The 27,281-nt window shown below is 51.7% G+C and overlaps 1 protein-coding gene and 1 long non-coding RNA gene across 3 annotated transcripts in view; both read left to right on the forward strand.

The window, feature by feature from the left end:
* Positions 1 to 1,147: 1,147 nt before the first annotated feature.
* Positions 1,148 to 9,825, forward strand: LOC140621705 (uncharacterized). 2 transcript variants are annotated; one of them, XR_012021476.1, is made up of 3 exons: positions 1,148 to 1,463; positions 6,837 to 7,091; positions 9,213 to 9,825. It is a non-coding gene; the product is annotated as an uncharacterized lncRNA (long non-coding RNA). The 2 variants fall into 2 exon arrangements; XR_012021475.1 differs by having other exon boundaries at positions 6,837 to 6,998.
* A 1,165-nt stretch (positions 9,826 to 10,990) lies between these two features.
* BACE2 (beta-secretase 2) overlaps positions 10,991 to 27,281 on the forward strand; it is a 79,786-nt gene continuing 63,495 nt past the window's right edge. The window contains exon 1 of the mRNA XM_072807040.1: positions 10,991 to 11,283. Within this exon, the coding sequence (XP_072663141.1) occupies positions 11,002 to 11,283 (282 nt within the window). The 5' untranslated portion in view covers positions 10,991 to 11,001. The remainder of the gene's footprint in view (positions 11,284 to 27,281) is intronic.

Raw genomic sequence — 27,281 nt, forward strand, 5'->3', positions numbered from 1 at the left:
TGGCCCCTTTCAGCCACCGACTCTCTTTGTGTGTCTGGGAGCTTCTCCTTGTCTGCGCACACTTACAAGCCAAAGCTCAGCCTGATGAATTCCGGTGGCTGGCATGGGCTCTCTCTGTAGCCAGTTGAGTGGGAGTCCTCAGGAGAGAGCAGAGAATGAAATTGGAGGTGGGGGTGAGCTGACATGCTTCCTCTTGGAAATGGTGCAGAGGCAGGATGGGGACAGGTGGGCAAGAGCTAAGAGCCCGCTCGCAGGGGGTGGCTGCCATTTTGAGCCAAGTGGGTGGCTGTGAGCCCTTGAGTCTGCAGGCAGAGGCTGCCGGTCACTCTGTGTGCGACTCTCTGACGAAATTGCTCAGATTTCTCATGAGTACTCCCATAACCGCTCCCCGTCTGCCCACCCACCCTTCAGGCCTCGGTGCTGATGGGACTTCAGGGGTGTGTCTCTAAGAGGTCAAAGGAAAGCCGGAGAGGCTCATGGCAGGGGATGGGCATGCTTGGGCATTTTGACTATGGCATCCTAAAATGAACTGCAGAGCCCCCCCCCAACCCCTCCGGGTCCTTTCCTTGCTTTTCTGTAAGAGCCCTGCCAGACCAGAAGTCCCACCCCTCCAGCAGGCAGCCCCCAGGGGCAAGCAGGTCAAATGCTAGGTTTGGCTGCTTTTCAGACAGGGGGGTCTCTAAAGCTCCCTTGCCATCCCCTCCTCCAACCTCCCCCAGAGGACCCACTGTGGGCTGCTCTACCCCCTCAGCTTGTAGGTGGGCGGTGGGGTTGTGTGCCCCATGCTTGAGGGCAGGTGGTTTCCTAGCCTCCAGCGGAGATGGGACGGGGCAACACTGGACCAGCCAAGGGCTCCGAAATCCCGCTGAAGCCCGAGAACCACAGGGGCAGTGGTGACAGTGCAGAGGCTGGCGACTTCTCTGCACTTTCTTCCTTACTTGTCACCTTCCCTGTGTCCCTTCTGCGCTCTTTGTGTCTCCAACACACTCATAAATCCTCGCAGAGGACAGTCCCATTCTCCAAATGGCCCCTGTCCAAACAGATGCTGGAATTTGTCTTCCTCCAGACTTTTACCAGGAAAGGGACGCAGTCGAGGCTTTCGGAAGGTGACCAAAATAAACACAGGACATTATTACAGGACAATAAGATGTGTGTGCAGCCGAACGTGTCGTTTGGGGGCCGCCAAGCCGCTTCTCATTCCGCCACTCTGGGACTCCACCGGCCTTGGCGTTATTATCAACTAATTCTGATGATGTAAAATTCGAAGTACACGGGACCGCTGTGGACTCCAGAAGGATGCTAACCCCGGGAAGGAGGATTCCCCCGCCTCTCACCTGTGGGGTCTTAGCCAAATGACTACCAGGCTCCAGAATGAGGACAAGAAGTGGTTCCCAGAACGATGAGAATGACAGAGCAGCTCCGTTACAGAGAGAGAAGGAGGCCATTCACACCAAGCCCTACAGGTGAGGAAGGATGACGGTGCAGGTAGGCACCTCCAAAACCCCAAAAACACGCAGCTGAGGGGCCAAGTCTTAAAATCCAAGACATTTTCAGGAAAGCAAATGTTAACCCAATGACTCCTATGTAACGAGCATGCCCATATGGGTTATTCTATGTCCCTGACCATCATGATGGTAAAATACGCTCCTAGGGGTACTGGGGGGCTCAGTCGGATAAGCATCCGATTCTTGGTTTCAGCTCAGGTCATGATCTCAGGGCCAGGAGACGAGGCCCCCGATGCACTCCACACGTGGTAGGAAGTCCACTTGAGACTCTCTCTCTCCCTTTCCTTGCTCCCCTAATTCATTAATTAAAAAAAAAAATACACACTTCAGTGGAAAGAACCATTATTTCATGAATGACTAAGAAAAGGATATGTTGGGTGCCCGGGTGGCTCAGGGGTTGAGCATCTTGCCTTTGGCTCAGGGCGTGACCCCCTGGTCCCGGGATCGAGTCCCACATCGGGTTCCCCTCATGGAGCCTGCTTCTGCCTCTGCCTGTGCCTCTGCCTCTCTCTGTGTGTCTCTCATGAATAAATAAACAAAATCTTTAAAAAATTTTTTGAAAAGGATATGTTACCATTAACCCATGATAGGATACTCTCTTATCACTCAGGATTTCTGTTTTATATCTATGAAAGAGAATTGTAGCCCTATTTAGACATTCCTGTGTGAACCTAAAATACAGGTGAATAGACTGGTAAGTTATTCTCAAAATTTTTCATATTCTGGCCCATTCTTGGACTTGTAGTGGTCACTATCCATGTTTTCGATATAAATATCATCCTCTGGGCCAGTAAGGTGTGAGGTGATCGCTTCCTGAAAGTGGTGTATCTGTATCCTCTTGCTGCTGTAACAAATTTCCACGAACTCAGTGGCTGAAACATGTGGATTTTATTATCTGACACCTGTATGTTAAGAGGTCAGAGGTCTCACCTGGGCCTCACTGGGCTAAGGTCAAGGAGTAGGTGGGGTTGCTTTCCTTTCTGGTGGCTCGAGGGGACAGTGGCATTCCTCATCCTTACAAATTTCTCAGGCCACCTGCATTCCGTGGCTCATGGCCCTGTCCTCCCCTTTCAAAGCTAACAAAACCCCATCCCTCTGGCCACAGCTGGGAAAGGTTCTCTGATTTTAAAGATGCACAAGGTTAGACTGGGCCCAACTGGATAGTCCGGGATACTTTGCCCGTCCCCAAGGGCCTTAACTTAGTCACACCTACCTGCAAAGTCCCTTCTGGCACAGAAGGTAACTTACAGATCCTGGGATTTGGGATGTGGGCATCCTTAAGAGGCCATTATCCTGCCTCGCACAAGTGGTGTCCCTCCTGGGGTCTCCAGGAGACTCCCAGCCCCAGACACCTTCTTGTAAGCAATCACACTGGGCTTTCTTGACTTTTTTTTAATTTATTTATGATAGTCACAGAGAGAGAGAGAGAGAGAGAGAGAGAGGCAGAGACACAGGCAGAGGGAGAAGCAGGCTCCATGCACCGGGAGCCTGATGTGGGATTCGATCCCGGGTCTCCAGGATCGCGCCCTGGGCCAAAGGCAGGCGCTAAACTGCTGCGCCACCCAGGGATCCCTATTGCTTGAAAGTATCAACAGAAAGTTTGAGACAAACCCCAAACTCACACACGTTTCACAAATGATCCTTCAATTGTTTGGTTACAAGTGTTGAGGGGGAGTGGTTTTCAACCATGGCACCAGGAATACCCGTCAAATACATGCCTTCACAGGTAACGAAGCCTGCGTCCTGGCTTTGGAGTGGTTAAGTGTCAATAGACTCAAGGGGCTATGGGATATAATTGAACTCTTTTTTTTTTTTAAAAGTAAAGATTGTATTTATTTGAGAGAGAAAGGGAGAGCACAAGTGAGGGGAGGAGCAGAGGGAGAGGGAGAAGCAGACTCCCCGCTGAGCAGGGTGCCTGACCCAGGGCTCCATCCCAGGACCCCGGGATCATGACCTGAGCTGAAGGCAAACGCTTCACCAAGTGAGCCACCCACGTGTCCTGGGATATAATTTGATCCTAACGAGGATCCCACTAAAGCAAGTAAATAGGCCATGCTGCTGCACAATGGGACCCCATTCGTGCTGAAGCTCTGAGAACACCCCATGGAGGTGAGCAGCAGACCCACGTGGAAGGAAATCCAGGTGAGAGCACAGGAAAGGTGCTGGGCACAGTCCCGTGGTCTGCGGCAGAATGAGCCATTCATCCCGGGGCTCGGGGCTCAGGCCGGTGCAGTGGTCATTGGCTGTTCCCTCCGCTGGCCGAAAGAGCGGGGTTGCGGTGGACAAACCACTCGGAAACCTCCGTGATTTGGAGCCCGCCTCTCCAGACAGAGCCTTGCGGGGCGGCCCCAGCAGGTGTAGTGTTCCCCTGATGGGCCCTGTGTATCCAGCCACCATGTTCCTGAGAGTGGCCAGGCTTCCTGCACAGGGGGCCCTACTTCTAATGCAGGAAGGGTACTTGGTATTTAACGGGAAGTCGGACGGAGGTGAGTCCTATTGCCCTCTGTCCTAGAACGTGCCTAATTAGTCATTTTAAGAAGCAGCCTGGCTCAGGTAAAAGGACACGGGCTTCGGTGGCTGACTGACCGAGTGCAGATCTGGCTCATCATTACACACAGGGCCCCTGGGCAGATCTTCAGTGCCCCGTGCCTTGGTGTCCCCTTGCCGGAGGTCTGCCTGCCCCCGAGGGGCAGAGGATGGGAAGCAGTCAGCGTCCAGGAGGTGCTGGGAGCTCAGCACTGCTGTCCCTCCGAAAGTGGGGACCGCTGCCAGCCTCCCTGCTTCTCACTGTCCAAGAGTCAGAACGAGCAGGGTTTGTGACATCACGTGCAAACTCAGTGGCACGGGGATGGCCCCCAGCAAACGGAAGAAATGCACGTGTCTGGAGAGCACCCGTGAGTCCTCCTCCCTCCACACTAAATGCTGACTCCACCCTCTCCATGCCCCTTGTCACCTCCTCACGGGGTCTTGCCACAGCCTCCTAACTGGTCTCCCCGTCATGGGCTCACCCCCACCCATCCCTCCTCCACCCAAGCCCGAGTGGTGTTTCCAAAGCGAAGATGTATCTCTGGTACGTGTCCTGCTACACTGTCATCTCTGATGGAAGGGGCCATTCGTCCCACGTGGCTCCAGCTCTGATGTGGTCAGTGGCACAGAGAAGGGCTCAGCTTGTCATGAAACGAGCTACGGGGATGCTGCATGTAGGACCGCCTGGTGGCTTCACCTTCTGTATGCTCCCCGGGCGGGTGTTCCCCGGGGGGTCCTCTCCAGCTAGACACGCTGTGATCCTTCAGAAAGGGCCGCATTGAAGGGGTGCTAAGGAGCACAGGCTCTGAGGTCCCCAGGATCTGAATTCCAGCCCCATTACTCAGCAGTCAAATAACAACTCTGTGCCTCTGGTTCTCATCTGTAAAATGGGAATAATAATGATGCCTACTAACAGAGTTATTAGTAGGATTATACATTTCACTGAGAATACTGACTGGCATGTTCTCTATTAACCTATGTTATTTTGAAATAAATCTCATTACATTTATAAATATTGCAGCATGTCTGCCCTAGATCATACCTCTTATACACATACACACACACACTCAATGCCATTATTTTTTTAAAATTATTTATTTATTCATGAGAGACAGGGAGAGAGGGAGGCAGAGACATAGGCAGGCTCCCTGTGGGGAACCCAATGTGGGACCAATCCCAGGACTTGGGATCATGAGCCAAAGGCAGATGCTCAACCACTGAGCCACTCAGGTGCCCCTCAATACCATTATTACATCTAAAATTATTATTATTATTTTTTGACGGCCACACATCTGCCTTTAATTGGGAGCAGCAGGTGGGACACTTCCAGCAATAGTAAAAAAAAAAATAATTTACAAAAGCAGGAGTTCAGTGAAGCCACCTGGTTGGAACCCTTGGGAGCTCATACGTATACATCTAAAATTATTAATAATTCCATAACATTTGAACAGTGTTCAAATTTCTCTAATTGTCTTGTAAGTAAATTTTCCTTTTCGTTCAATCAGGATTTCAATATGGTCCTTCTATCACAACTGATTGATAAGAGTCTTGGGACTCTTTTGATCTATAGCAAAGGTTGGCAAACATTTTCCGTAAAGGGTTGGATGGTAAATATTTCAGCCCTCAAAGCCAAATCGTCTCTGTTGCAACTACTTAGACAAATGGGCATGGCTGTGTTTCAATAAAGCTTTATTCGCACAAACAGGCAGCAGGGCTGAGCTGGCCCAGGATGTAACATGTCAATCTGTGACACAGAAGCTTAGTCAGATTCAGGTTTGATTTTCTGGTGAGAACATTTCACTGGTAGCATTCTGGACTTCCATCAGGAATCACAGAATGTTGAATGGTCTCTTGTTTTGTGTGCGAAGTTATCAGCCAAGTATGCTCAATGCCTAGATCTATGAATTCATGAGGGGCTGCTCGGTGGCAATATTCCAATCCCATCATTTTTTCTTCACGTATTAGCTGTAATCCTTCCATAAAGAGAAATTTCCCCTCATCAATTATTTGGTTCTACTGAGGTAGAGTTTGTACAGGAAAGTCAAGATAATAAATGCTTGATTCTTTTCCTTTTTCTGCCAGTTTTAAAAAAATAATGCGACGGGCTCCTTAGCAGTCTTCAGAAACAATCAATGTACTTTTTCAGAGGACATCATGAACGAATAGGTTTCAACGTAATTGAAGCGTATTGGACCATTATGGTTACTACCTTTAATGATGTTTTAATTGTCCCAGCTCTGCCCCAGCTCTGGACAGGGCTTCCAGAGTCTTTGATAACACCCTCGCTTTCTGGTATGACAAGATGTTCTAGGGTCACCTTGCTTCGTTTCTTCCACGGACCTGAAACCCACATTCTCTGGAGAGCCAAGGTTTGCTTCATGGGGAAGTGATACTTAGAAGCCCTAATGCAGGCACTATGGGTGCTCATTTGTGTGTAGACCTATCCAGTAGACACAGCAAGGCTTATTATCATTTTTTTAAAGATTTTATTTATTCATTTGAGAGAGAAAGAGAGAACTCAAGCAGGGAGAACAGCAGAAGGAGAGGGAGAGAGACTGGGAGACAGCAGACCCCTCGCTAGGTGCAGAGACCAGTGTGGGGCTGGACGTCACCACCCTGAGATCATGATCCAAGCCAAAACCAAGAGTCAGACGCTCAGCCCACTGAGACACTCAGGTACCCCGAGGCATTTTTTTTTTTAATATGAAAGATCTCAGGAATACTTACTGAAATTTCCAAACCAATTCAGGACCACGCAGCTCCTGAATCTCTTCAGTCTGACACCTTAACCTCTTTCTTCCACAGTCTACTTCTTGGCTCACCTGAGGAGCTTTCAAACCAGTAGTTCTGGAAGCTGGCCCCAAATCGTCTGAAGGGGAAGAGTTGCAGGCAGGATCCCCCAGGTGATTCACTGAGCGGCCAGGCTTGGCTCTGAAGAACCAGCATGGAGTGCTGCCCAGGGGCCGGGTAGGAATAAAGACGGAGAGATGTCTACGGGTCCGACCTTTTGGGAGTTGGGTTTTGTAGGGTGCAGAGTGACTGAAGGCGGAGGAAGTCGAGGTAAGGAGGGCAGGCAGCTCTTTCATCAAGTGTGGCTATAAGGGGAGGAAGATAAGGGCCAGTAACCGGCAGAAGTGGGATGAAGATGGTTTTAAAAAAAGAGAAGTGGGGGCTGTAAGCATGTTTGCTAAGTTTCTGGGAAGGAACCAGGAGGCAGGCAGAAAATGAAGCTACAGGAGAATAAGGAGATGAGCTGATAAGCTTTCACGGAGCTAGCTGCAGGTGGCTGGTGTCCTCCTCTTGCTAAGTGTGGGAGGCAATCAGATAGAGGAAGGAGCCCTTTGATTGAGTCTGCAAACTTAAGAGCAAGGACCAGATCGTACTCCGCCTTTCCCTCCCAGTCGCTGACACAGTGCCTGATAGAGAGGAGTCATTATCTGTTGAAAATGTAGATGCAAACGTAGAAACCAAAGATAGTGCAAAGCAGCCGTTCTCCAAGTATGATCTGACCCTTTCAGAGGGCCTTCTAGCGCAAAACTATTTTTATGATGATTCTAAAGTGTTGTCTTTTTCACTTTTGTTCAGTTCTATGTGCTGGTTAGAATTTTCCCGAGGCTTCCTAACAGACTGAATGCAGAAGCATATATAAGAACCCAGCTACCTTCCGTTAAGCCAGATAAAGAGACTTGCAAAAATGCAAAATAGCCATTCTTCTCACTTTTTGAAAAGATTAGTTTCCATTGAAATGTTATTTTAATGAAATGGGTTGTTGTATAATGGGTTTATTACATTATTTTTAAATGTATTTTTGCATATTAAAATTTCTGTTTTAATTTCTAATTTGGTAACTATTCATAGATATGATTTACTTAAATAAAAACTCCTTGGGGTCCTCAATCTTTTTTTTTTTTTTAGATTTTATTTTTAAGTAATCTCTAAATCCATTGTGGGGCTTGAACTCACAACCCTGAGATCAAGACCTGAGCTAAGATCAAGAGTGGGACACAACCTACTTAACCTACACTTAACCCAGGTGCTCCATGGCTGTCCCCAATTTTTTAAAAAAATTTTAATTTATTTATTCATGAGAGACAGAGAGAGAGGCAGAGACATAGGCAGAGGGAGAAGGAGGCTCCCCCTCGTGGGAAGCCTGATGCGGGACTTGATCCCTGGACCCTGAGATCATAACCTGAACCAAAAGAATATGCTCAACTGCTGAGTCACCCAGGTGCCCCATGGCAGTCCCCAATTTTTAAGAGTTAAAGGGTCCTGGGACCCAAAAGCCTGAGAACTGCTGGTGTAAAAGGACTCAGAGCTAGTGGCAAGAGCCAGTGAACATAAACACGCCGATGACAATGTTCCTGGCCAAGCACCACATACTTTTGCAATGAGTCCCTGGCTGGTTCCTTGGATGGGAGGTGAGACCCGTCCTCACCTTCAACTGTCCAGGGCAGTTCTTGGTGAGGATGTTTGCTCTTTACAAGGAGGATGGGCCAGTCTCAGCAAGGAGCCCTCAGTGCACGGTGGGGTGGGATGGGGTGGGGTAGGGTGTGGGCGGGGAAGCGACATTTTGAAGAGGATGCAGGGGTGGTCTAGGGGTGTGAGGGGTCCACCTTCTCCCCACTGCTTACGAATGCTATGGGAAGTGGCTTCTTAGATCAGTGCTTCTACTGATCTAAGCCTTGATATGCTCCCCATATCAAGGGCTTCTAAGGCTGCCCCCTGGGAGGCCTGCCCCATGGGTTTGAGTGAGAACACCTGGCAGGTAAAATGATTCCCTCCCAGGCCCAGCCAGCACCCTGGTTCTGAGGAGGGGTCAAGAACTCGGAGACCATTCATAAAACAGCCAGCCAGGGGGACAGTCATCAGATGCTGTCACTTCAGCCGTATTATTTTCTGATGAGACAGCTCTGTCGTCCATTAAAACTGCATGAGCTCCTCTGTGACTATATCTTAATGCATCTGTTTTCCGGTAAACCTAAACTAGCCCTTTCAAAATGAAAAGCTCACACTAGGTGGAGTCAGGCGTTCCATGAAGGACAAACCTTAATTAGACTTGATTTTTCAAACGTTCCCCTGTGGTGTTTAATTATTAGAGCAAATGTCTCTAATGTTGAACTTCAGAGTCATGTAGCCCCTATGCCAACGTCCTTAATAAATTCCATTTGTTTTTTTTACAAGGTTGTGTTCTCCTGAGAACTGTCTGCACGTCTCTCTGAACCCCTCACGACTGGACACTAAGGAGTATAAATAACCATTCTTTAAAAATTATACTTCCTCTCCAACCTTGAATTTGAAATGTGAATATATGAATATAATAGCTCTGGAATTACTATGCAGATTTATGAGGATAACGATTTAGGTTACATCACAGGCCCGGCTAGGCCTTTCTTTTTGAGGCTGGGAATGTGTTAAAGTGGGGATATAGTTTTGGGAAAATGTGATTTTCACATACACCTGCTGAAGCTCTCCCACGTGTGTGTGTGTGTGGGGGGGGGGGTCTCTTGCAGAGTTAAGACCTGATTCTAAAATCGAGAAGGCAGGGATAAAATATCCAATCTGGAACTTGCAGGGAGTGAAGCTTCCCTCCAACCTTTCCACTGTTTGAAGTGCATGTGTGTGTGTGTGTGTGTGTGTGTGTGTGTTTGTTTTTTTTTTAAATAGCGGACATAATTCAGCTGGAGGAGGTAGGATTTTTCTGCTCTTTGTTTCAAAAGAAATGGACCGACTCTAGCTTGTGCAACTGTCCCTCCCGCGTTTAGTACCTAAAATAAAATAAGCCTCGTTGCTCGCACTCCTGTGCCACTTCTTTGGTCTCGGGGTCCAGGGCTAAGCAAGTATTAATTAGATCATGCGCCGAGGGCCGGCGGAGGGGGAGGGGGAGGGGGAGGGGGATGGGGATGGGGAGGGGGATGGGGAGGAGAGGCGCGCAGCGGTGCAGACTCGGCCGCCCTGATGTTTGCATCGTGACTGCAACTTGCTGGGTGGACCGAGCGAGTCCTGGGGGAGGTGAGGGAGCAGCTTCTCCTCTGCATTGGGGCGGAGGAGCCCAAGCTGCAAGGCAGCAGCAGACGCCTCCCCCCCACCCCCACCCCCACCCAGGCGGTAACGGGGGGCGCCAGGGGAAGCGAGGCCCGGGCCGGCAGCCAGGTCCCCTCCCCCCGCGCCCAAGATTTCTAGGGAGAAGTCCCCGAAGCCGTCGCGCTCTCCCCGCCTGCCCAGCCCCCTGCAGCCGGGGAGTGGGGATGCGGCGCGGGACCGAGCAGGGCGCGGCGGGGGCAAGGCCCGGAGGCGCAGCCCGACTCCCGAGCGCCTGAGAGCGGCGGGGACCGACCCGGCGGGGGCAGGCGCGGCTCCTGGGGATGCTCGCGGCCGCCCGCCCGCCCGCCGCTCCCCTCTCCGCGCCCCAAGCCCGCCCACCCCCGCCGCTGCGGGGGCCCCCGTGGCGCGCGGGGCTCCGGCCCTCGCTGCCCCTTTAAGCGTTCCCGAAACTTTCCCCCTGGTATCAGATGAGCCTCGTCACATCCGTTGGCCGCGGCCGCGGGGCGCGTTCCGAGGGGAGTCGGGCCCCGAGTTTCCCGGGGAAGGGGCGCGGCCCGAGAGCCGCCGGGGCTGCGCAGGGCGCGCCCGGGGCGCCCCGGGGGACCCCGCGCGCCGCGGTGACCTTGGCCGCGGGGGAGGGGCCCGGGCCCTGCGGGGCAGCCGCCGCCCGCCAGAGGGGGCAGCGGCGACCAAGTTGCTCAAGTTGGCGGCGCGGGCTGGGGCGGCTCCGGCTCCGGCGCCTCCTCCCGCTCCCCCCGGGCCTCCTCCCGCGGCGCTCCTCCCCGCCGCCGCCGCCCGCCCGGTGCGCGCCCAGCCCTGCCCGCAGCCCCGCGCCGCGCCGCCGAGCCGCCACCGCCGCCGCCGCCGCCGCCGCCGGACGGGACGGGCCCCGCCGGGCCGGGCGCGCCCCCCGGGCCCCGCCGCGGGCATGGGCGCGCAGGCCGGGGCGCTGCTGCTGCTGCCCCTGCTGGCCCAGTGGCTCCTGCGCGCGGCCCCGGCGCCCGCGCCCGCGCCCCTCACGCTGCCCCTCCGCGTGGCCGCGCCCACCCCCGGGCCCGGGACCCCCGCCGCGCCCCGCGCCGACGGCCTGGCGCTCGCCCTGGAGCCCGCGGGCGGCGCCGCCAACTTCTTGGCCATGGTGGACAACCTGCAGGGGGACTCGGGCCGCGGCTACTACCTGGAGATGCTCATCGGAACCCCCCCGCAGAGGGTAGGTAGGCGGGCACCGGCGCGCGCGCCCCGCCGCGCCCCGCGGCTCCTCCCTCCGGGGCTCCTCCGGGGCTCGGGGAGCGGGGTCGCCCCGACACCCCGGCGGCGCAGCGGCGTGGGGGGACGCCGAGGGGCCCCGCCGGGCCCGGAGCGCGGCGCCGCCCGCCGAGGGTGTGCGCGAGTGTTGGAGAACTTGTGGGTCCTCCCCTCCTGCGAGCGGGCAGCGGGCGTTGCGCGCGCTGCTGGGGCTCCCCGGGGCTCGCCCTGGGGCGCGGGTGCTGCCGCGGTGCTGCCTCTGGGTGCTGCGCAGCGGCCCCCGGGCGCCGGGGGGTGGGCGCGGGGGCGCGGCGCGCGCGGGGGGCTTGGAGCGCGAGCCCCGCGGGCAGCCCGTGCGCCCAGGCTCCCGGCTGCGGGCGCGGGGGCCGCGCGGCTCTCCTCTCCCGGAGTCGGCTCGTCCTCCCTCCCGCCCGCCGGCCCGGCCTCTCCGCTCCGAGCCCGGCGTCTGCACACGTGTGCGTGGAATGTACTAAATGCGCTCAGGCTCCCGCAGGAAAAAGCAGGGACCGAGCGAGGCTGCCGGGGACCCAGTGGCCTCCCGGTGACCAAAGGAAAACAAAGCCCAGCAGCTTTCTTTGTATCTTAATCTGATTTCCACTTATTCGCACTTTCTGGAGGAGCCAGAAGCTGATGGCCCCGGGCTCTGGCATCTGAAACAAAATATCAGGAGTCGATTTGGCTTCCCCCTCCTCCTTCCACACGACCTGATCGAAGCGCGATCTGAAGTCAGGTTTTTCCTATCAATTGAGTACAGTCTCAGGATACTTATTTTTTTTTTTTTTTTAACGTTGTCATTTGAGTTTGAATCCAGCTATGATTCTGCCCTAAATAGAACATACTCATGACTTTGGTGTAATTCTAATTATTCAAGGCTTTCTTAAGAGGAAAGGCGCGCCATGCTAATTCTTTTAAAAAAAGAAACGCTACTGAATAACTTCTATACTTGCTTAATTAGTTTCAAAAGAAAAAAAAAGACCTTCAGAAATGTGTTCTGCTCTGAACTTTAGGGCTGGTTGCCTTTCAGCTAAGCCTTGTCCCTGCCTGGCCTTCCAGGGAGAATGATGGGCAGGGAGAGGCAAGGAGTCAGCTGAGCCAGCTTAGCCTGGCCCCAGAGGTGGGCGCTCGGTTAGATCCACCACGTGGAGCCACGCGCTGGGGGTGAGAGCCTTGTTCCTTGTGCCTTCCCAAGATTTCACAAGGTTTTGAGGATGAACCTCCTCTGTGGTCTAAGGATGATCTTTTGGGAACCGGAAATGTGCCTGGAGGGGAAGAGCTCTTGTGAGTTTTTGAGTGGAAGGGAAGTCTTTGTGCAAAAGTAAAGATGTGGGTGGTTGGGTGCTGGGATAAAAGAGGTCCTTGATGTCTGTTTCCCCCCACAGAACAGGGGAAGGGAAGACAAGCCTTGAGAAAAATGCAGGGGGGTGGGGGGTGAGGAGAGAAAAAAAGATTTCTCTTGGGCTTTAAAAAAAAAAAAGCTTTCATAAATATTAGCTTTTCTTTATTAATTAAGCCAGTGACCTTTACTTTATTAGTTTTGTAAGTACGCTCTAGGCCCACCATGGGGCTTGAACTCAGCTCCCGGGGATGGAGAGTCTGTTGCTCTACCCAGGTACCCCAGTGACCTTTACTTTAAAATGATGAAGTTTAATTAACAGGAAATGTATTGGATGCCTCGTGCTTGTATCTTTACCTTGGCCAAGGAAGTAGTTCATTCAAGGTTATTTCACAGTTAAAGATGAGCATGTTTCCAGGGAAGGCTGTTTTTAACAATCCAGATTTAATTTTTACATTTGACGGGGAATGAAATATTCTGTTCCTCCTTCTTGGCCTGATTTAGTAATAAGCTGTTTTATAGCAAAATCCGTGTGTACGATCTTTCCAAATGCCTACTATAAACTCTAAGGTGTTAGTGACAAGTGCACCGGGATTCATTTCTTCCCTGTCTGCTCCTGAAATGTCTCTGACCACCAGCAGGGTGTCTGCAGCAGGCCCCGGGGTGACTTCTGAACTCTGTACTGAGGTTTCCCGCTCTATTAATGGCCAAGAGTTATGCATTTATTCTCTGCTGATTCTCCTAAGCCTAAAATAAAACATGCTTAGGTGGAGAGAAAACTGAAATTGTAAATTTAGGCATTAAATAACCAAGAATTTTTGGAGAAGTGATAGTCCTAGATGGTGTGGAGGGCTCCCCTCGTGGCAGGCACCATGCTGTGTACTCCCATGTGTGCTCTCCTTGGGGATCCTCACAACCACCTCACGGCTCTGATACCCCTTTAGGGGATGGGGAAAGAAGCTTAGAGACGTTGAATGACTGACCCAGGGAACAGTTGGATAAGAAAGAGGGAGCACCAGAAATCCACCCCAGGTAGCTAGACTCCAGAAGCCAAGTTCCAAGTTACCTTTCCATCCTGCCTCCTTTTCTTTTCTTTTGCCTTTATCTAAAATTTTTAAAAAGATTTATTTACTTGAAAGAGAGAGATGAGTGGGAAGAGGAGGGAAAAGCAGATTCCCCACTGAGCAGGGAGCCAGGCACTGGGCTCTATCCCAGGACCCTGGGATCATGATAGAAGCTGAAGGCAGATGCTTAACCCACTGAGCCACTCAGGTGCCCCTATTTTTCCCTTAAATTTTTTTGGGGGGGGCCTTCAACTACCCTGTCCAGCCAGAGGTCCCTGGATCTTCAACCCCAACGTGTCAGGGACAAAATGAATGGTTGGATACAGATATGCGTGGAATAGAGTGGTCAGTCAGAACCAGAGCCATACAGATCCCTGCTCTCCCATGGGAAAGCCAGCTGTTGGACATGTGCTTGTTTCCCTGGATGCTTTAATCAAGAACTGGGGGTCCGTCGTTCTGCATGACACTGTTGAAGACATCACAGGCATCTGCCCCGAAGCCTGAGCAAGAGCAGGACCACGTTGGCATGGAGATGAGTGCCAGGTGTTTGATACCATCACGTGACTCCTTTCTAACAGTAGAGAACCAGCATCCGCTTGAACCATGCAATTTGGTCTTATTAATAATAATAATGGTGTTCTAAAGTGATTATAATTATAGCAATTTCCATTATTTAAAAAAAAAGGCTTTCACCCTGACACAATAAATCCAACTGGAGATGCTACGGGTCTGCAGCTCTATACCTTGTAATGGCCTCAAAAGAGGCCTTAGGGGTTTCTGTTGAAAGATTTTTCTGTCGTCTCCGCTAATATGGATGAAACAGACAGCAACACGATTTTCATATTTAAACATTCGAGTGTGAGGAGCTAAGAAATTATTTTGGGACTCACATTTTAATCATGGCGCCTTGGCTTACCACTTCTTAGTACACAATTGTTTGGAAGACTTGGGATTGAAAATATGTGCCAAGTATATGCAATTTAGGAGTTTGTCTTTTTTAGAATAAGCAATCCAGTGTCCCTAAATTACATGAAGCTCACTGCAGGCGAGGCTGGAAAAAGGAAGACGATGAGCACCGAGAATGTATTTGATGGAACACAGTGAGATGGGAAATACTGAGGACAATGGGAAAGATTTCTGGGGTCCAAAGAATAAGAAAGGCAAAGCGAGGTTCCCACCAGCTCTTGTGAGTGGCTCCTGAGCTTGAGTGGAGGAATTCAAGATCCAAGTCCTCCTTCGGAAGGCGGCAGGGCCAGGCCGAGGCATCTGCTCAAAGCACTTTAGGGGGCACGTTCTGAGAAGTCACTAACAACCGTTAATATTAATAGCTCACCTTTATTTCAGGCTCACTGGATGGTGGGCACCATGCTAAGCATTTTGCACAGATCACCTCCTTTACTCCTGCAGACAGCCTTGGTAAGGACGTCTGAGTTACTCGACCTGACTCTCAGAGGGAGAGAGCAAGGTGCGGAGAGGCCCAGTCATCTGTCCCAGGTCCCCTTTGGTGAGAGGCCAAGCTGGGGTATCGGTCTGTGGGGTCTGCTCCGTTCTGCAATCTGATCACTTGTGCACTTGTTACAAAACAAAACAAAACCGTTTTCATTTACCTGTGGATGACTTGGGTGTGGCGGGAAGCGTCCAGGATGCTGGTGGCATTACACAGGTGGCCGTGGACAGGTGATCAGCTGCCGTGTGCTGCCCTTCCCTTATTGCCTGGTGATCTTTTGAGCTTAGGTTCCAGTGGCTGGTGTCACAGATCACCACAAACCAGGTGACTTAAAACAGAAATGTATTCTCCTGCAGTTTTGGAGGTCAGCCATCCAGAGTAAGATGTTGGCAGGGTCCTGTTCCCTCTGACGCCTCTTCCAGCTTCTGGTGGCTGCCTGTAAGTCTTCCCTGCTCTTTGGCTCTAGGCTGCATCTCTGCAATCTCTGCGTCTGCCTTCAAGTGAAGATCCCCCTCGTGTGTGTGTGTCTAGGTGCAAATCTGCTGCTTCTTAGAATGATGCCAGTAATTGGATGAGGGGGTTTCACCTTGATCCGGTCTGACGTTGTCTTAGCTTCATTATGTCTGTAAAGACAGATAGGTTTAGGGCTTCAACACATTTTTTTTTTTTAAAGTTGTATTTACTTTAGGGGCACCTGGGTGGCTCAGTTAGTTAAGCGTCTGACTTTTGGTTTCAGCTCAGGACATGATCTCAGAGTTGTGACATCGAGCCCCACATGGGGTTCCCTGCTCAGTGGGGAGTCTGCTGGAGATTCTCTACCTCTCCCTCTACCCCCCCCCGCCCCCGGCAAATAAATCAATCAATCCAAAAAAAGTGATTTATTTAGAGAGAGAGAATCTTAAGCACTGAGATGGACTAAGCCACCCAAACACCCTGATTTCAACATATTTTCTGTGGGGGGGCTATAGTTTTTTAACCCACAAGTTCATTCTAAGTTTATCGTTCTGTGGATTTTCTTTTCTTTCATTCTATCCCATCTTTTAATTGCCAACAATTTTAATTTGGAATTCAAGTCTAATTTTCATTAAAGGCGGTAGCAGATGGTGGTTTTGGTGCTGTGTCAATGTGGAGCCTGCAAGAAGCCAGTGCACGAGGAGGGGACGGGGTGGGAGAAGGAGGCAAGGAGGGGTTCAGCGTCTTCTCTGTGTCTCTGTGTCAGTTTCCTCACTAGAGAGTAATTGCTTAACATTTTTAAGACCTTTCTTGTAAAAAAAAAAAAAAAAAAAGACATTTCTTGTCATGTTACACAAATTCTCAAATTGCCAGAATCACCGCCTAACATGAGCAAAAGTTGGGACGCCTGGGTGGCTCTGCGGTTGAGTGTCTGCCTTTGGCTCAGGGCGTGATCCTGGGGTCCTGGGATCAAGTCTCACATCGGGATCCCTGCGTGGAGCCTGCTTCTTCCTCTGCCTGTGTCTCTGCCCCTCTCTCTCTCTCTCTGTGTCTCTCATAAATAAATAAATAAGATCTTTTTAAAAAAATTAAAAAATAACTTGAGCAAAAATCCATTTGCGCTAGCTCGGGTCACTGGTGTTTTAAATATCTGCGACTGGCAAATACGTTGGGAACAACAGAGATGTAGATGGCTGAAAATGTGTATTTTGTGTTTTAAAGACTGTAAGGTGGGGCACCTGGGTGGCTCAGTTGGTGAAGCGTCTGCCTTTGGCTCAGGGTCCTGGGATCGAGTCCTGCGTCGACTCTCTGCTTAGTGGGGAGCCTGCTTCTCTGTCTCCCTCTGCCCCTCCTCCTCCTTTGTGCGCTCTCCCCATCGAATAGATAAATTCTTAAAAAAAAAAAAAAAAGACACTGTGAGGCATCCGTCACCCCTCTTTATTGAGTATTTTTTTTTTTTTATTGAGTATTTTTGATACAGAATACACACTTCCAGTACTTCTTCTAGTCCTGTCCAGCACTTTCTTGACTTCTGATTTCCTTTGTTGAAAACAGGTGGGCATAACTTACTTGAGGCTTCCCATCTCCTCCTCCTCGGCCATTGCTGGCTTCTCCTAACTAAAAACCAAAAGGGGGGAGGTTAAGGTTGGCTCTCGTGATGAGTGATGTTTCCACGTGGTAATACCTGCCGTGCTGGACCCGAGGACAGAAATTTCAAGGCTGTGTTGTCCTGTCCTGCTGGTGCCAGGCAGCATGCCTTGGGCTTTATTTCACAGCACCGACCCTGAATGATGGAGCAGGTCAGGCCTTTGGCCCCTGGATTCAGGGCCCTCGTAGGCTGAAGGTCAGGGCTGGTGGCTGCTGACTTTTGCCCCAGCCCCATGCAGGGTGCAGCAGGAGTAGGTGGTGGGTCCAGTGTGATGATGGACGCTTCTGTCGCCAACCCAAGAGCCTCCTTTTATGACCAGCGGTGGGGCTTCTGCTCACACTTGGCTCCATTGCCATATGTCATGATTCCCCTGCTCGCTCCCTTCTGGCCCAGCCTGGGCGTGATGTGATCCTGGGGCTTACTGTGCGTTAGTGACAGCGGATGCTGTGTGGAAACATAATGCAGCTGGGAGGCAGGTGGACGGCCTAGCCTGCCTCTGTGACTTGGTGTAAATGCATTTACAGGTGAAATGTGAGTAAGGGTGTGTGCCCCGTATCCTGGGCTAGGTTCCCGAGCCTTGGAGACTGTGTGTGTGATGCACGGTTGGGTTGCCTGTCAGTTGGCGCCCCTCCGTCCTCTTCTGGCCCAAACGGACTATTGCCTGTTGCTACTCAGTTGCTTCTTTTTGCTCTTGGGATCCTGGAAGAGGGAAAAAAATCACTCTTGGTGTAACATATTAAAGAAACAGAACTGGTGTAACCGCATTAAAGAAACAAAACTAGTAGGTTTGTGTATGAGTTATGCATGCTAGCCGACACAGGTCTCAGGGTGGATGTTCTTGGATTTTTTTATATGGCGCATCATATAGCTGTACCTGGAAATACACAGTCTCAGCACTGCCATTTTCAGAAGATAAAGAGGACTGTCTGAAGAGTAAAGCGGGTGCTGCCCTGGGCCAGCTTCATCATTCGGGGGAGCCATAAAGGGCAGTGGGAAACCTCTCTCCTTCCATTTCACACTAGACCGAGAATGGCCCAGCAGGAGGATTTATACCTGGACTCGCTAACGTGCTTCTACTGCGGAGCCCCTCCGAAGCCTGCACTGGATAAATGGCTTTATTGGCATTAAGCAGGGAACTATTTCAGTTCGCCAGCCGTGCAAACCCCCTGCAGGAAACAAAAACAAAACAAAACAAAGAACAAACAAACAAACAAAAAAACGCAACACTGCAAAACCCCGAAAACCCAGCCCACAAGCCAGGCCCTCAGAGACTGGTGCCATGGGGGGACGAAAGGTGGAAAATAGTGAATCAAACATTTTTCCAGATAGCAGAGAGGTTGGGACAATCAGGATGCTCACAGGAAGGGAAGCTGCCGCTCGGGGAAGGTAAGTGTGGATTCCAGAAGCCTCACTCAAGCAGGCTGCACCCTGGAAACCATAAGCGCTGGGCGGACAAGTTGTTGGGAAGCCAGCGGAGCTGTGCAGTCGTTTGGGGATTGGGTGCTGATCCTAGAGGTGCTGCTTGTTGAGTGGTTGGTGTGGGACAAACCTCTTGGCGCCTCAGTTCACGAGCTGTCCATTAGGAGATTTGGCCAGATGGCCTGATAGCCCTTCGCGGTCTCTAACGCTCAACGGTTACAGTCTGCTTTCGTTCTGAGTGCTTTCCAAAGTTCTAATTTTGGGGGCGCCCAGGTGGCTCAGCGGTTGAGCATCTGCCTTTGGCTCAGGGCATGACCCTGGGGTCCTGGGATCGAGTCCTGCATCGGGCTCCCTGCATGGAGTCTGCTTCTCCCTCTGCCTGTCTCTGCCTCTCTCTGTGTGTCTCTCATGAATAAATAAAATTAAAAAAAAAAAAAGGGAGCTCTAATCTTCAGCAGCCGTGTGCAGGTTAAGTCACCTGGGCCTCTGTTAAAATGCAGAATCTGGCTCGGCGCGCTGGGGTAGGGAGCGGAGGATGGGTGCCACTGGCTTGGCTCACTGGCCACAGCTGCGGCCCTGATTCCCAAAACAGCTGGCCTGGGAAGGACTAGGAGGTGCTGGTGGAGCTGGTTAAAAATAGTTTCCCAGGACCCAGCCCAGATGTACTGGCGGAGACAGTCTGCACCGGGCCTGAGAATCTGCATTTTACCACGTGCCCGGGCTCCCCCTCGGGCCCCAGCCCCTGGGTGTTATTTGGGAGCCACAGGAGAGAGGGGCCTGGTTCTCCTCTCTGCCTGGTGGTTTCCTGCGTGGAATGGGCAGGTTCTTTTCTCTTCCTGGATGTTGTTGTTTGGTTAGCGTTTCCTCCGCGGGTTTAGCAGATCTCTACCTCAAGCAGATTGTGTTCCAAAAGCTTCCCTGTGTTTGGCAGGTTGGCAACCTGGCGCGGGTTTTCTCCGGGGAACGTGCTCTCCAGGCGTGTGTGTATGTGTGTGCTGACGGCGTCCTTTTAAAATCTCCTCCTGTTACAGAGCAATAATTTATCAATCAATAAAAATGAATTAGGAGGAAAAACCAAGTGAAAACAAACAAAAAACCCCCCGAATAGATACAAAGTGCTGCTGTTTCAGTTACTGGGTTCAGCAGACATCCGGTGTCCCTGGGGGCCGGCAGGGGGTGGGGGTTGCCCATGTCAGGGCGTCCAGTGGCTCCCGTGCTGCCCACCGCACTGTTGGTCGGTGGAGGGTGCAGCCCTGCTCTAGAAAGTGTACTTGGCTCTGCACGAGGCGGGACACGTCGGAAGTTCTCAGGGATGGTTCCTTCCAGTCACAGGTTGGGTTTGCTGCCCCTCCCCTTAGTGGGATGGTGGTTATTTTTGTTTAAGCAAAAAGGAAATGTGACTGTGGCTTTCTCTGCTTCCTGGTCCTCTCCCGTGGGGCTGGGAGGAGAGCTTTGACACCGGGCAGCAAGTAGGTCTGACTCAGAGGCTCTCCGCCCCAGGAAGTTGTGCCGTCTAGGGGACACGTGGCACTGACCTGAGACGTGTTTGGTTGTTGCAGGTTCGATGGCGCCCGTAGCTTCCAGCGGAAGCTGCTCAGCGTCCTTCGAAGGCACAGGACAGCCCCTGCCCAACCCCCTGCCCCCATGACAAATAATGATCTGGTCTCAAATGTCAGCAGTAGCGAGGGGCCAGAAATCATGGGGATCACTCAGCTGGCCTGGGACAGCTGTGACACCTGTGGATCACCCCTGATCTTTACAGCCCGGTCTTTTTTTTTTTTTTTTTTTAAGATTTTATTTATTCATTCACGAGAGACACAGAGACACAGGCAGAGGGAGAAGCAGGCTCCATGCAGGGAGCTCGATGTGGGACTCGATCCCGGGACCCCAGGATCGTGCCCTGGACCAAAGGCAGATGCTCAGGGACTGAGCCACCCAGGCCGCCCCTACAGCCCTGTCTCATTCCAGCATCGTGCTTCTTCTCATTCAGCGCGTTTATGGAGCACCTGCTGCGGGCCGGGCCCTGGGATGCAACAGTCAACAAAGACGGGCATGGTCCTCGATGCTCTAGAACCTGCGTGCTTGTTGGCCAGACAGATTTTAAGAAAGCAGACTTCGTTTCAGGTCATTGCAGAGACCGCACAGCCGGGTCGTGGGCACGGGTGGAGACAGGCTGGTGCTTCGGCCTGGCGGGGCAGGGACGCTCCCTGCTCCCTGAGGAGGGGCAGTTGGCCGTGAGCAGCAGCAGGGGAAGGCCCAGCCTTGAGACGTTGGGGGGGACCATGGTCTGGGGCAAGGCCGGCCAGGTGAGGGCAACACCTGCACACCTGGCGGGGCGGGTGCCGCGATTGCTGCCCCTGCCCTGCAGGCTTTGGGAGCAGCTCCTCTTTTAAAATGGTGCTTTGGGGTTAGATTTTATTTGAACAAAGTCTTTACAGAGGCAGCTTGTGTGTGTGTGTGTGTGTGTGTAGGGGGTGAAGAGTTGGGGGAAAGGAGCTGAATATGGTCAGCCAGGAATTTCAGAATTGAAAAGAACTGGGGACGCCCGGATGGCTCAGTGGTTAAGCACCTGCCTTTGGCCCAGGACGTGATCCCCTGGGTCCTGGGATCGAGTCCTGCATTGGGCTCCCTGCATAGAGCCTGCTTCTCCCTCTGCCTGTGTCTCTGCCTCTCTCTCTCTCTCTCTCTCTCTGTCTCTCATTCATAAGTAAATATTTTTTAAAAAGGAAAGGATGGACGCCTGGGTGGCTCAGGGGTTTAGCGCCGCCTTCGGCCCAGGACGTGATCCCTGGGATCGAGTCCCACGTCGGGCTCCCTGCATGGAGCCTGCTTCTCCCTCTCCCTGTGTCTCTGCCTCTCTCTCTCTCTCTCTGTCTCTCATGAATAAATAAATAAAATCTTTATTTAAAAAAAAAAAAAAGAACTGAGCTCCGTGTGCCCAGGGGAGGCAGGTGCCAGAAGACCCCTGCCTGTCTTCTCACGGCGTCTTCTTCTCTTCCATCGGGTTCCCAGCACCAGACTGAGGCCCGGGTGGGTGGGAGCGGGTGGTTTATTCAGGAGGTGCACTCAGGAATCCCGTGTAGGGGTGGAGAAGTGAGAAGGCAAGGGAAGCGTGCAGGGAGAGGCTGCAGGTGTGGGCAGCAGGGCATGGGCCCCCTGAGGATCTGAGACAGGGTGCCACAGGACTCGGTGGTCCCAACTGCAGGGCAAGGGCACTGGGCACCCCCGCCGCCCACCCTGCTCCCACCAGGTGTGGGCCCAGGGCTGGGGCCTCCGCGGCCCTCCTGCCGGAGCCGGGGCTGGCACAGGGAGGCTAACACTCAGGGCATGAGAAGGAAGGAATGTTCTCTGTCACCGAGTGCATTTGAGAGGCATCATTTCCACCGTCCATAAAACCACGTCGAAGCCCCACTTTATTTATTCAAAAAAAACTCTACTTTAAAATCCTAACTCCCCAAAGTGCTCTAGAATCTAACTCCCAGGAGCCTCTGTGATGAGTCAGTCCAGAATGTACTTTCCTTGATATACTTCTACTTTGAACTTTTTTTTTTCCCCAGAAGATGAGGATGTGGGCAGCGAGCAAGAGACAGAGAAATGGTTGGGGGGCAAAGGGAGATGATGTTTGAGGTTAAAAACAACCACAAAACCTCCTTTGAAGACCGAGTGCTCTGAACCTAAGACTCTCAATACCTTTTGCGTGCCTGGCGCCCTGCGGTGCCCGAGAGCAGTGCGGCCTAGGTCCCTAACCCACCGACACTCACGTGTGATCCACAATTTTCCTGATGCCCAAGAATTTGTCCTCCAGGTGTGTGCATATTCTTAGAATATGTAAGCTACTTGTTTATCGCCCTTTGGTCAGTACACGTAGGTGCGTTTTGGCTTCTCAACCCTGTGGGACGTGGCACTTTCTGGTCCCGACCTCCTTGCTTGCTCGGCCCACATGGAAGAGACTGGGGGCTGGTCGGGCTGCAGGCCTCGCGATGGGCCCTTTGTAGATGGTGGAGCCCCGTGGGCCTCACCTTCCCCTCCACGTCTGAGCTGTGCCTCGCTCGGGGCCTGCTCATCCCAGGGTCGGTGAACACACACCTCACTGTGCTGGGTTTATGAGCCATGCTGCCGGCCAGAGAATTGAAACATCATAGTGCTGGCATTCAGGCCTTGGGGGGTGGCGGGGAGAGGCAGGGGCCTGCCCAGCCTCAAATCTCGGCCTCATGCTCCATCCCAGCTTCAGCAGAGCTGTGCATGGAGCTCCCAGCAGTGGCATCATCAGCGGCACACATTTCCCCTGGCTGCTGGGGGCTGTGCAACCTCAGATCCCTGACCCCACGAGGGTGTGTGGGCCCCAGAGCCCCGCAGTCCCGGGTCCTCTGGCCAGCATCCCCCGGCATCCTGCAGAGCTTAACGTTCTCTTAGCCGCTGAGGCTCTTGACAAGCCTGATGCAGTTGTGATTTGTGGTTCTTTGTATACAAAGCGTATGGAAAATGGTGAGCTACGGGAGACACCGGGTACGACATATCCTTAGAGCTGGTGTTCTGAAATTTCACAACAACGTGTCTTAGTTTTTTGGTTTTGTTTTTGTTTTATTTTTTTAATGTTGGGCATTTGGTCTTGTCTGTCTTTTTTTATTTCTTTCTAGTCATGAGAGACACAGAGAGAGGCAGAGACACAGGCAGAGGGAGAAGCAGGCTCCCTGCGGGAAGCCCGATGCGGGACTCGATCCCAGGACCCCGGGGTCACGCCCTGAGCCGAAGGCAGGTGCTCAACCACTGAGCCACCCGGGCGTCTCCATTTGGTCTTTTCAATCTAGAAGCTCCACATGTTCAGTTCTGAGGAACTTTCTAGTAAAATGTCCATTCTCTTTTTGGACCTCCTGTTATCCGGAGATTGGCCTTCTAGTTCGGGGTCTCTTGGTCTCCGGGTTCTACTCCGTATTCATTTCTGCCACTTACTTGCGCTTTAACTTTTCAGGAGCACTTTCTTTTTTCTCTGAATGTTCCTTTTCATGTTTATACTTTATTCTCGTTTCAGAATTGTGTGTCTGCTATCTCTCTGAGGAAATAACGCTTTTTTAAAAAAAATTTTTTTTTTCTTTCCACTTCCTGCCTTATTTCTGTTGGCCCTGAGTCCTTTTTTTGGGGTGTTCGTCTGGGACTGTGTCTCACACCAGTGATTATTGGCTGACTGTTCGTATTTAAAAAGGAACTGTTAGGGGCGCCTGGCTGGCTCAGTCGATAGAGCATGTGACTCTTGATCTTGGGGTGGTGAGTTCAAGCCCCATGTTGGGTGTGGAGCCTACTTAAAAAAAAAAAAAGTTAAAAAAAATAAAAAGGAAGTGTTAAAAGGCCAAGTGGAGGGCAATGCGTAGGCCGGGTGTAGAGTACATTTCTTGGTAAAAATTTATTTATTATTTTAGAGAGAGTGGGGGGAGGAAGGGGCAGAGGAATCTCTAACGTGGGACTCAGTCCTGTGACCCTGAGATCGTGACCTGAGCTGAAATACACCTTCCCAGCCGCCTTCACTCTGGCCTGGAGCTTTGCCCTGTGTGATGACGAAGCACTGGGCGGTGCTCAGTGGGACCTGGTCGGGGCCTCCTGGAGGATTTCAGGGAAGCTTATTTTTCCTGATACAGGTGGCAGGTGTGGCTGGGGTGATACTTTCTACTCTTTCCTGCCTTTGATGCAGATGAAAGCCGTGAACGGGGAGCCAACTTTTTTTTTTTTTAAAGATTTTATTTATTTATTCATGAGAGACACAGAGAGGCAGAGACACAGGCAGAGGGAGAAGCAGGCTCCATGCAAGGAGTCTGATGCAGGACTCGATCCCAGGACCCCAGGATCACACCCTGAGCCAAAGGCAGACGCTCAACTGCTGAGCCACCCAGGCATCCCAGGGAGCCTACTTTGACCTTGAGCGACAGGTGGGGGGAGCTGCAGTGATCTGATGCCAATTTTCTTCGAGGTGCTGACTTCGAGGTACCAACTATCTCCAGACGCATCTTGATGTGGAGAAGAATCCCTGCTTGTTGTTTGAGCTGCTCGAAACTTAGTTTTTACTTGCAGCCAGAAACATTCCAAATGATGTGCCACCATCACTCTTTGGGGAAAAAAATAGCTTAATACTAAAAAAAAATGCTTTAAGGTAATTTATCATTTCTTTCTTCTCCTTGCAATCTCCTGGGAAGAGGAGGACAAGTCTAAAAGTCCTTTTCTTAGTGTCTTTGTTGCTGTTGCTGGCGAGATGCTTGTTTCCAGTGGGCCACAGGTGGACTCTGTTACAGGGACGTAGGCTTTGGCCGTCACAAGGGGGACCCCGCAGGAGATGACTACCGGGAGGCGTTTGCATGGGGCAGACCAGGGTCAGCATAGTGAGGCCCATGGACCAAGTCTCCTGTTTCCGTAAGGTTTTCTTGGAATGCAGCTATGCCGGTTTACAGGCGGTCTGGGAGTGCTTTCATGCTACAGTGGCGGAGTTGAGAGAGATACCGTGTTGCCAGCCTCTAGGATTTTCACTGTCTGGCTCTGAACACAATAAAAAAAGCTTGCTGACCTCTGGGTTCCACTGTCAGATTCTAGATGCCAAGGAGGGAGCGTCCGTGGCCAGCAGGCTGGCAGTGCTTTTGTCCACACCAGCAAGAGCAGGTGGGCGCCCTGTGTGGTGGGAATGGTGCGGGGGAGAGGTGGCTCCCAGGAACCTACTGAATACCCCACAGGAGGAGGGTTGAGTATGCATACATCAGCCACACCCAGAACGCACCAGGCATGAAATCAGATGAGCACGTTCTTCCCCCGCCCCTTCCTTCCCTAGTGTTCCAGGCATTGTTGTGAGTCTGGTGGGGAAACAGAGATAAATCCCACAGCATGCCTCCCCTTCCCCGCCGTGGATTTCTGAGCCTCAGGTGGGCCCATGGTAGTGGATGTCCGAGAGAAGCTTTGAACTTAAGCTTTGTCTTTAGAAAGGACCGGACTTCTAATGCGCGGAAATAAATGAATTTTATTTACATTTACAAAGCTTTTGGGAAAATACAGTCTTTGCCCAAGATTTCATTCAAGGATGGGGAGGAATGATTTACAGAGCACGTTTGAAGGCGGTTGTAGGACAAGAGAAAGTTCTCCTAAAGTGTTATCCCGTCATGCAAAGGCCATGGAGGGGAGTTTGGAAATGTCTAGTAAACTCATGTCTGCATCTATCCTCTGACTCACAAATCCACTTCTGGGGGTTTACACAAAGTTACATCGGGGAAAACTGTGAAAAGCTTCCCCAAGGCTATTCATGGTGATGCCACCCGCACCAGCATACGGTTGGAGACGACCCGGATGTTCATAGAGAGGGGCCTGGCGGAGGGAAGGGTCGCACGTCTACACTGTGGGACATGATGCATCTACACTGTGGGACGCCATGCGTCTGTGAGTGAGTGAGGGTGATCTTTAAAGACTTCCAAGTGAGGAAAGCCAGGTGGAGAGCACGCATCTAGCAAAGCAGGTAGACACGTGTAGGCTCCTCTTCCTCGAGATTGTCCAGGACTGAGGGCCCCAGAGCCGGGTGACTGCAGCGCAGCGATCGCCACCTCTGCTCCTGCACCTGTTCCTCTCTGACAGCCCGCCGAGCAGTTTGCAGACTCCAGCACATTATTGGTCTGCTGTGTTGGAAAGGTCAAGACCTCCGAGGATGAGTTACATGCTTTCACTTCCCAGAGAGCCACTGTTCCAGGTTTGCTGGCTTTTACTGTGGTTACAAGTGGCTGGCAGTGGCATGCTGCTGAGCAGAGACCGGAGAAAAACAAAATCAACAATTAAAACAGGTTCCTTTCAGGTGATATTTTCACACCGAGTTAGAAACTGCTTTTTTGTAAGAAACTCCTATGGAGAGAAGTCTTTCAAAGGTGATATCTTTGCATATTCCCATCATCATTTGATCTCCGTCGCCAGAAATGATAGGTTTGCCACGTACATAAATACTTTCGGACTCTTAATTTCGAATTTACTACCTGTGTAAAAATCTTCCAAAGATTTTTAGTTATTTTTAATAAAGATTTATTTATTTATTTATGATTTTAATTTATTTATTCATGAGAGGCACAGAGAGAGATAGAGAGAGAGACAGAGACACAGGGAGAGGGAGAAGCAGGCTCCATTCGGGGAGCCTGATGCAGGACTCGATCCTGGGTCTCCAGGATCATGCCCTGGGCTGAAGGCGGTGCTAAACCGCTGGGCCACTGGGGTTGTCCAAGATTTATTTTTTTATTGAGAGAGGGAGGGGGGCGTGCAGAGGGGGAGAATCTTGGAACAGACTCCCCACTAGGCCTGGAGCCCAATACGGGGCTTGATCTCACAATCCCAAGATCATGACCTGAGCTGAAACCAAGAGTTAAACGCCCAACCGATTGAGCCACCCGGGCACCCCGAAGAATTTTAGTTCTTTAAAAAAAAAAAAAAAAAAGCCAAAAAACCAACAAAAACCTGGAGAAAAGTCATACCTTCTGGTCAGTTTGCTAGAGGTACTGATGGACCTCAGGGAAGATGAAATTTTAGGATTCATGGCCCCCATTTCACAGATGAGGAGCCCGAGGCACAGCTGGTA

This window comes from Canis lupus, chromosome 30 (assembly GCF_048164855.1).
Source record: "Canis lupus baileyi chromosome 30, mCanLup2.hap1, whole genome shotgun sequence".
Classification (NCBI taxonomy): domain Eukaryota; kingdom Metazoa; phylum Chordata; class Mammalia; order Carnivora; family Canidae; genus Canis; species Canis lupus.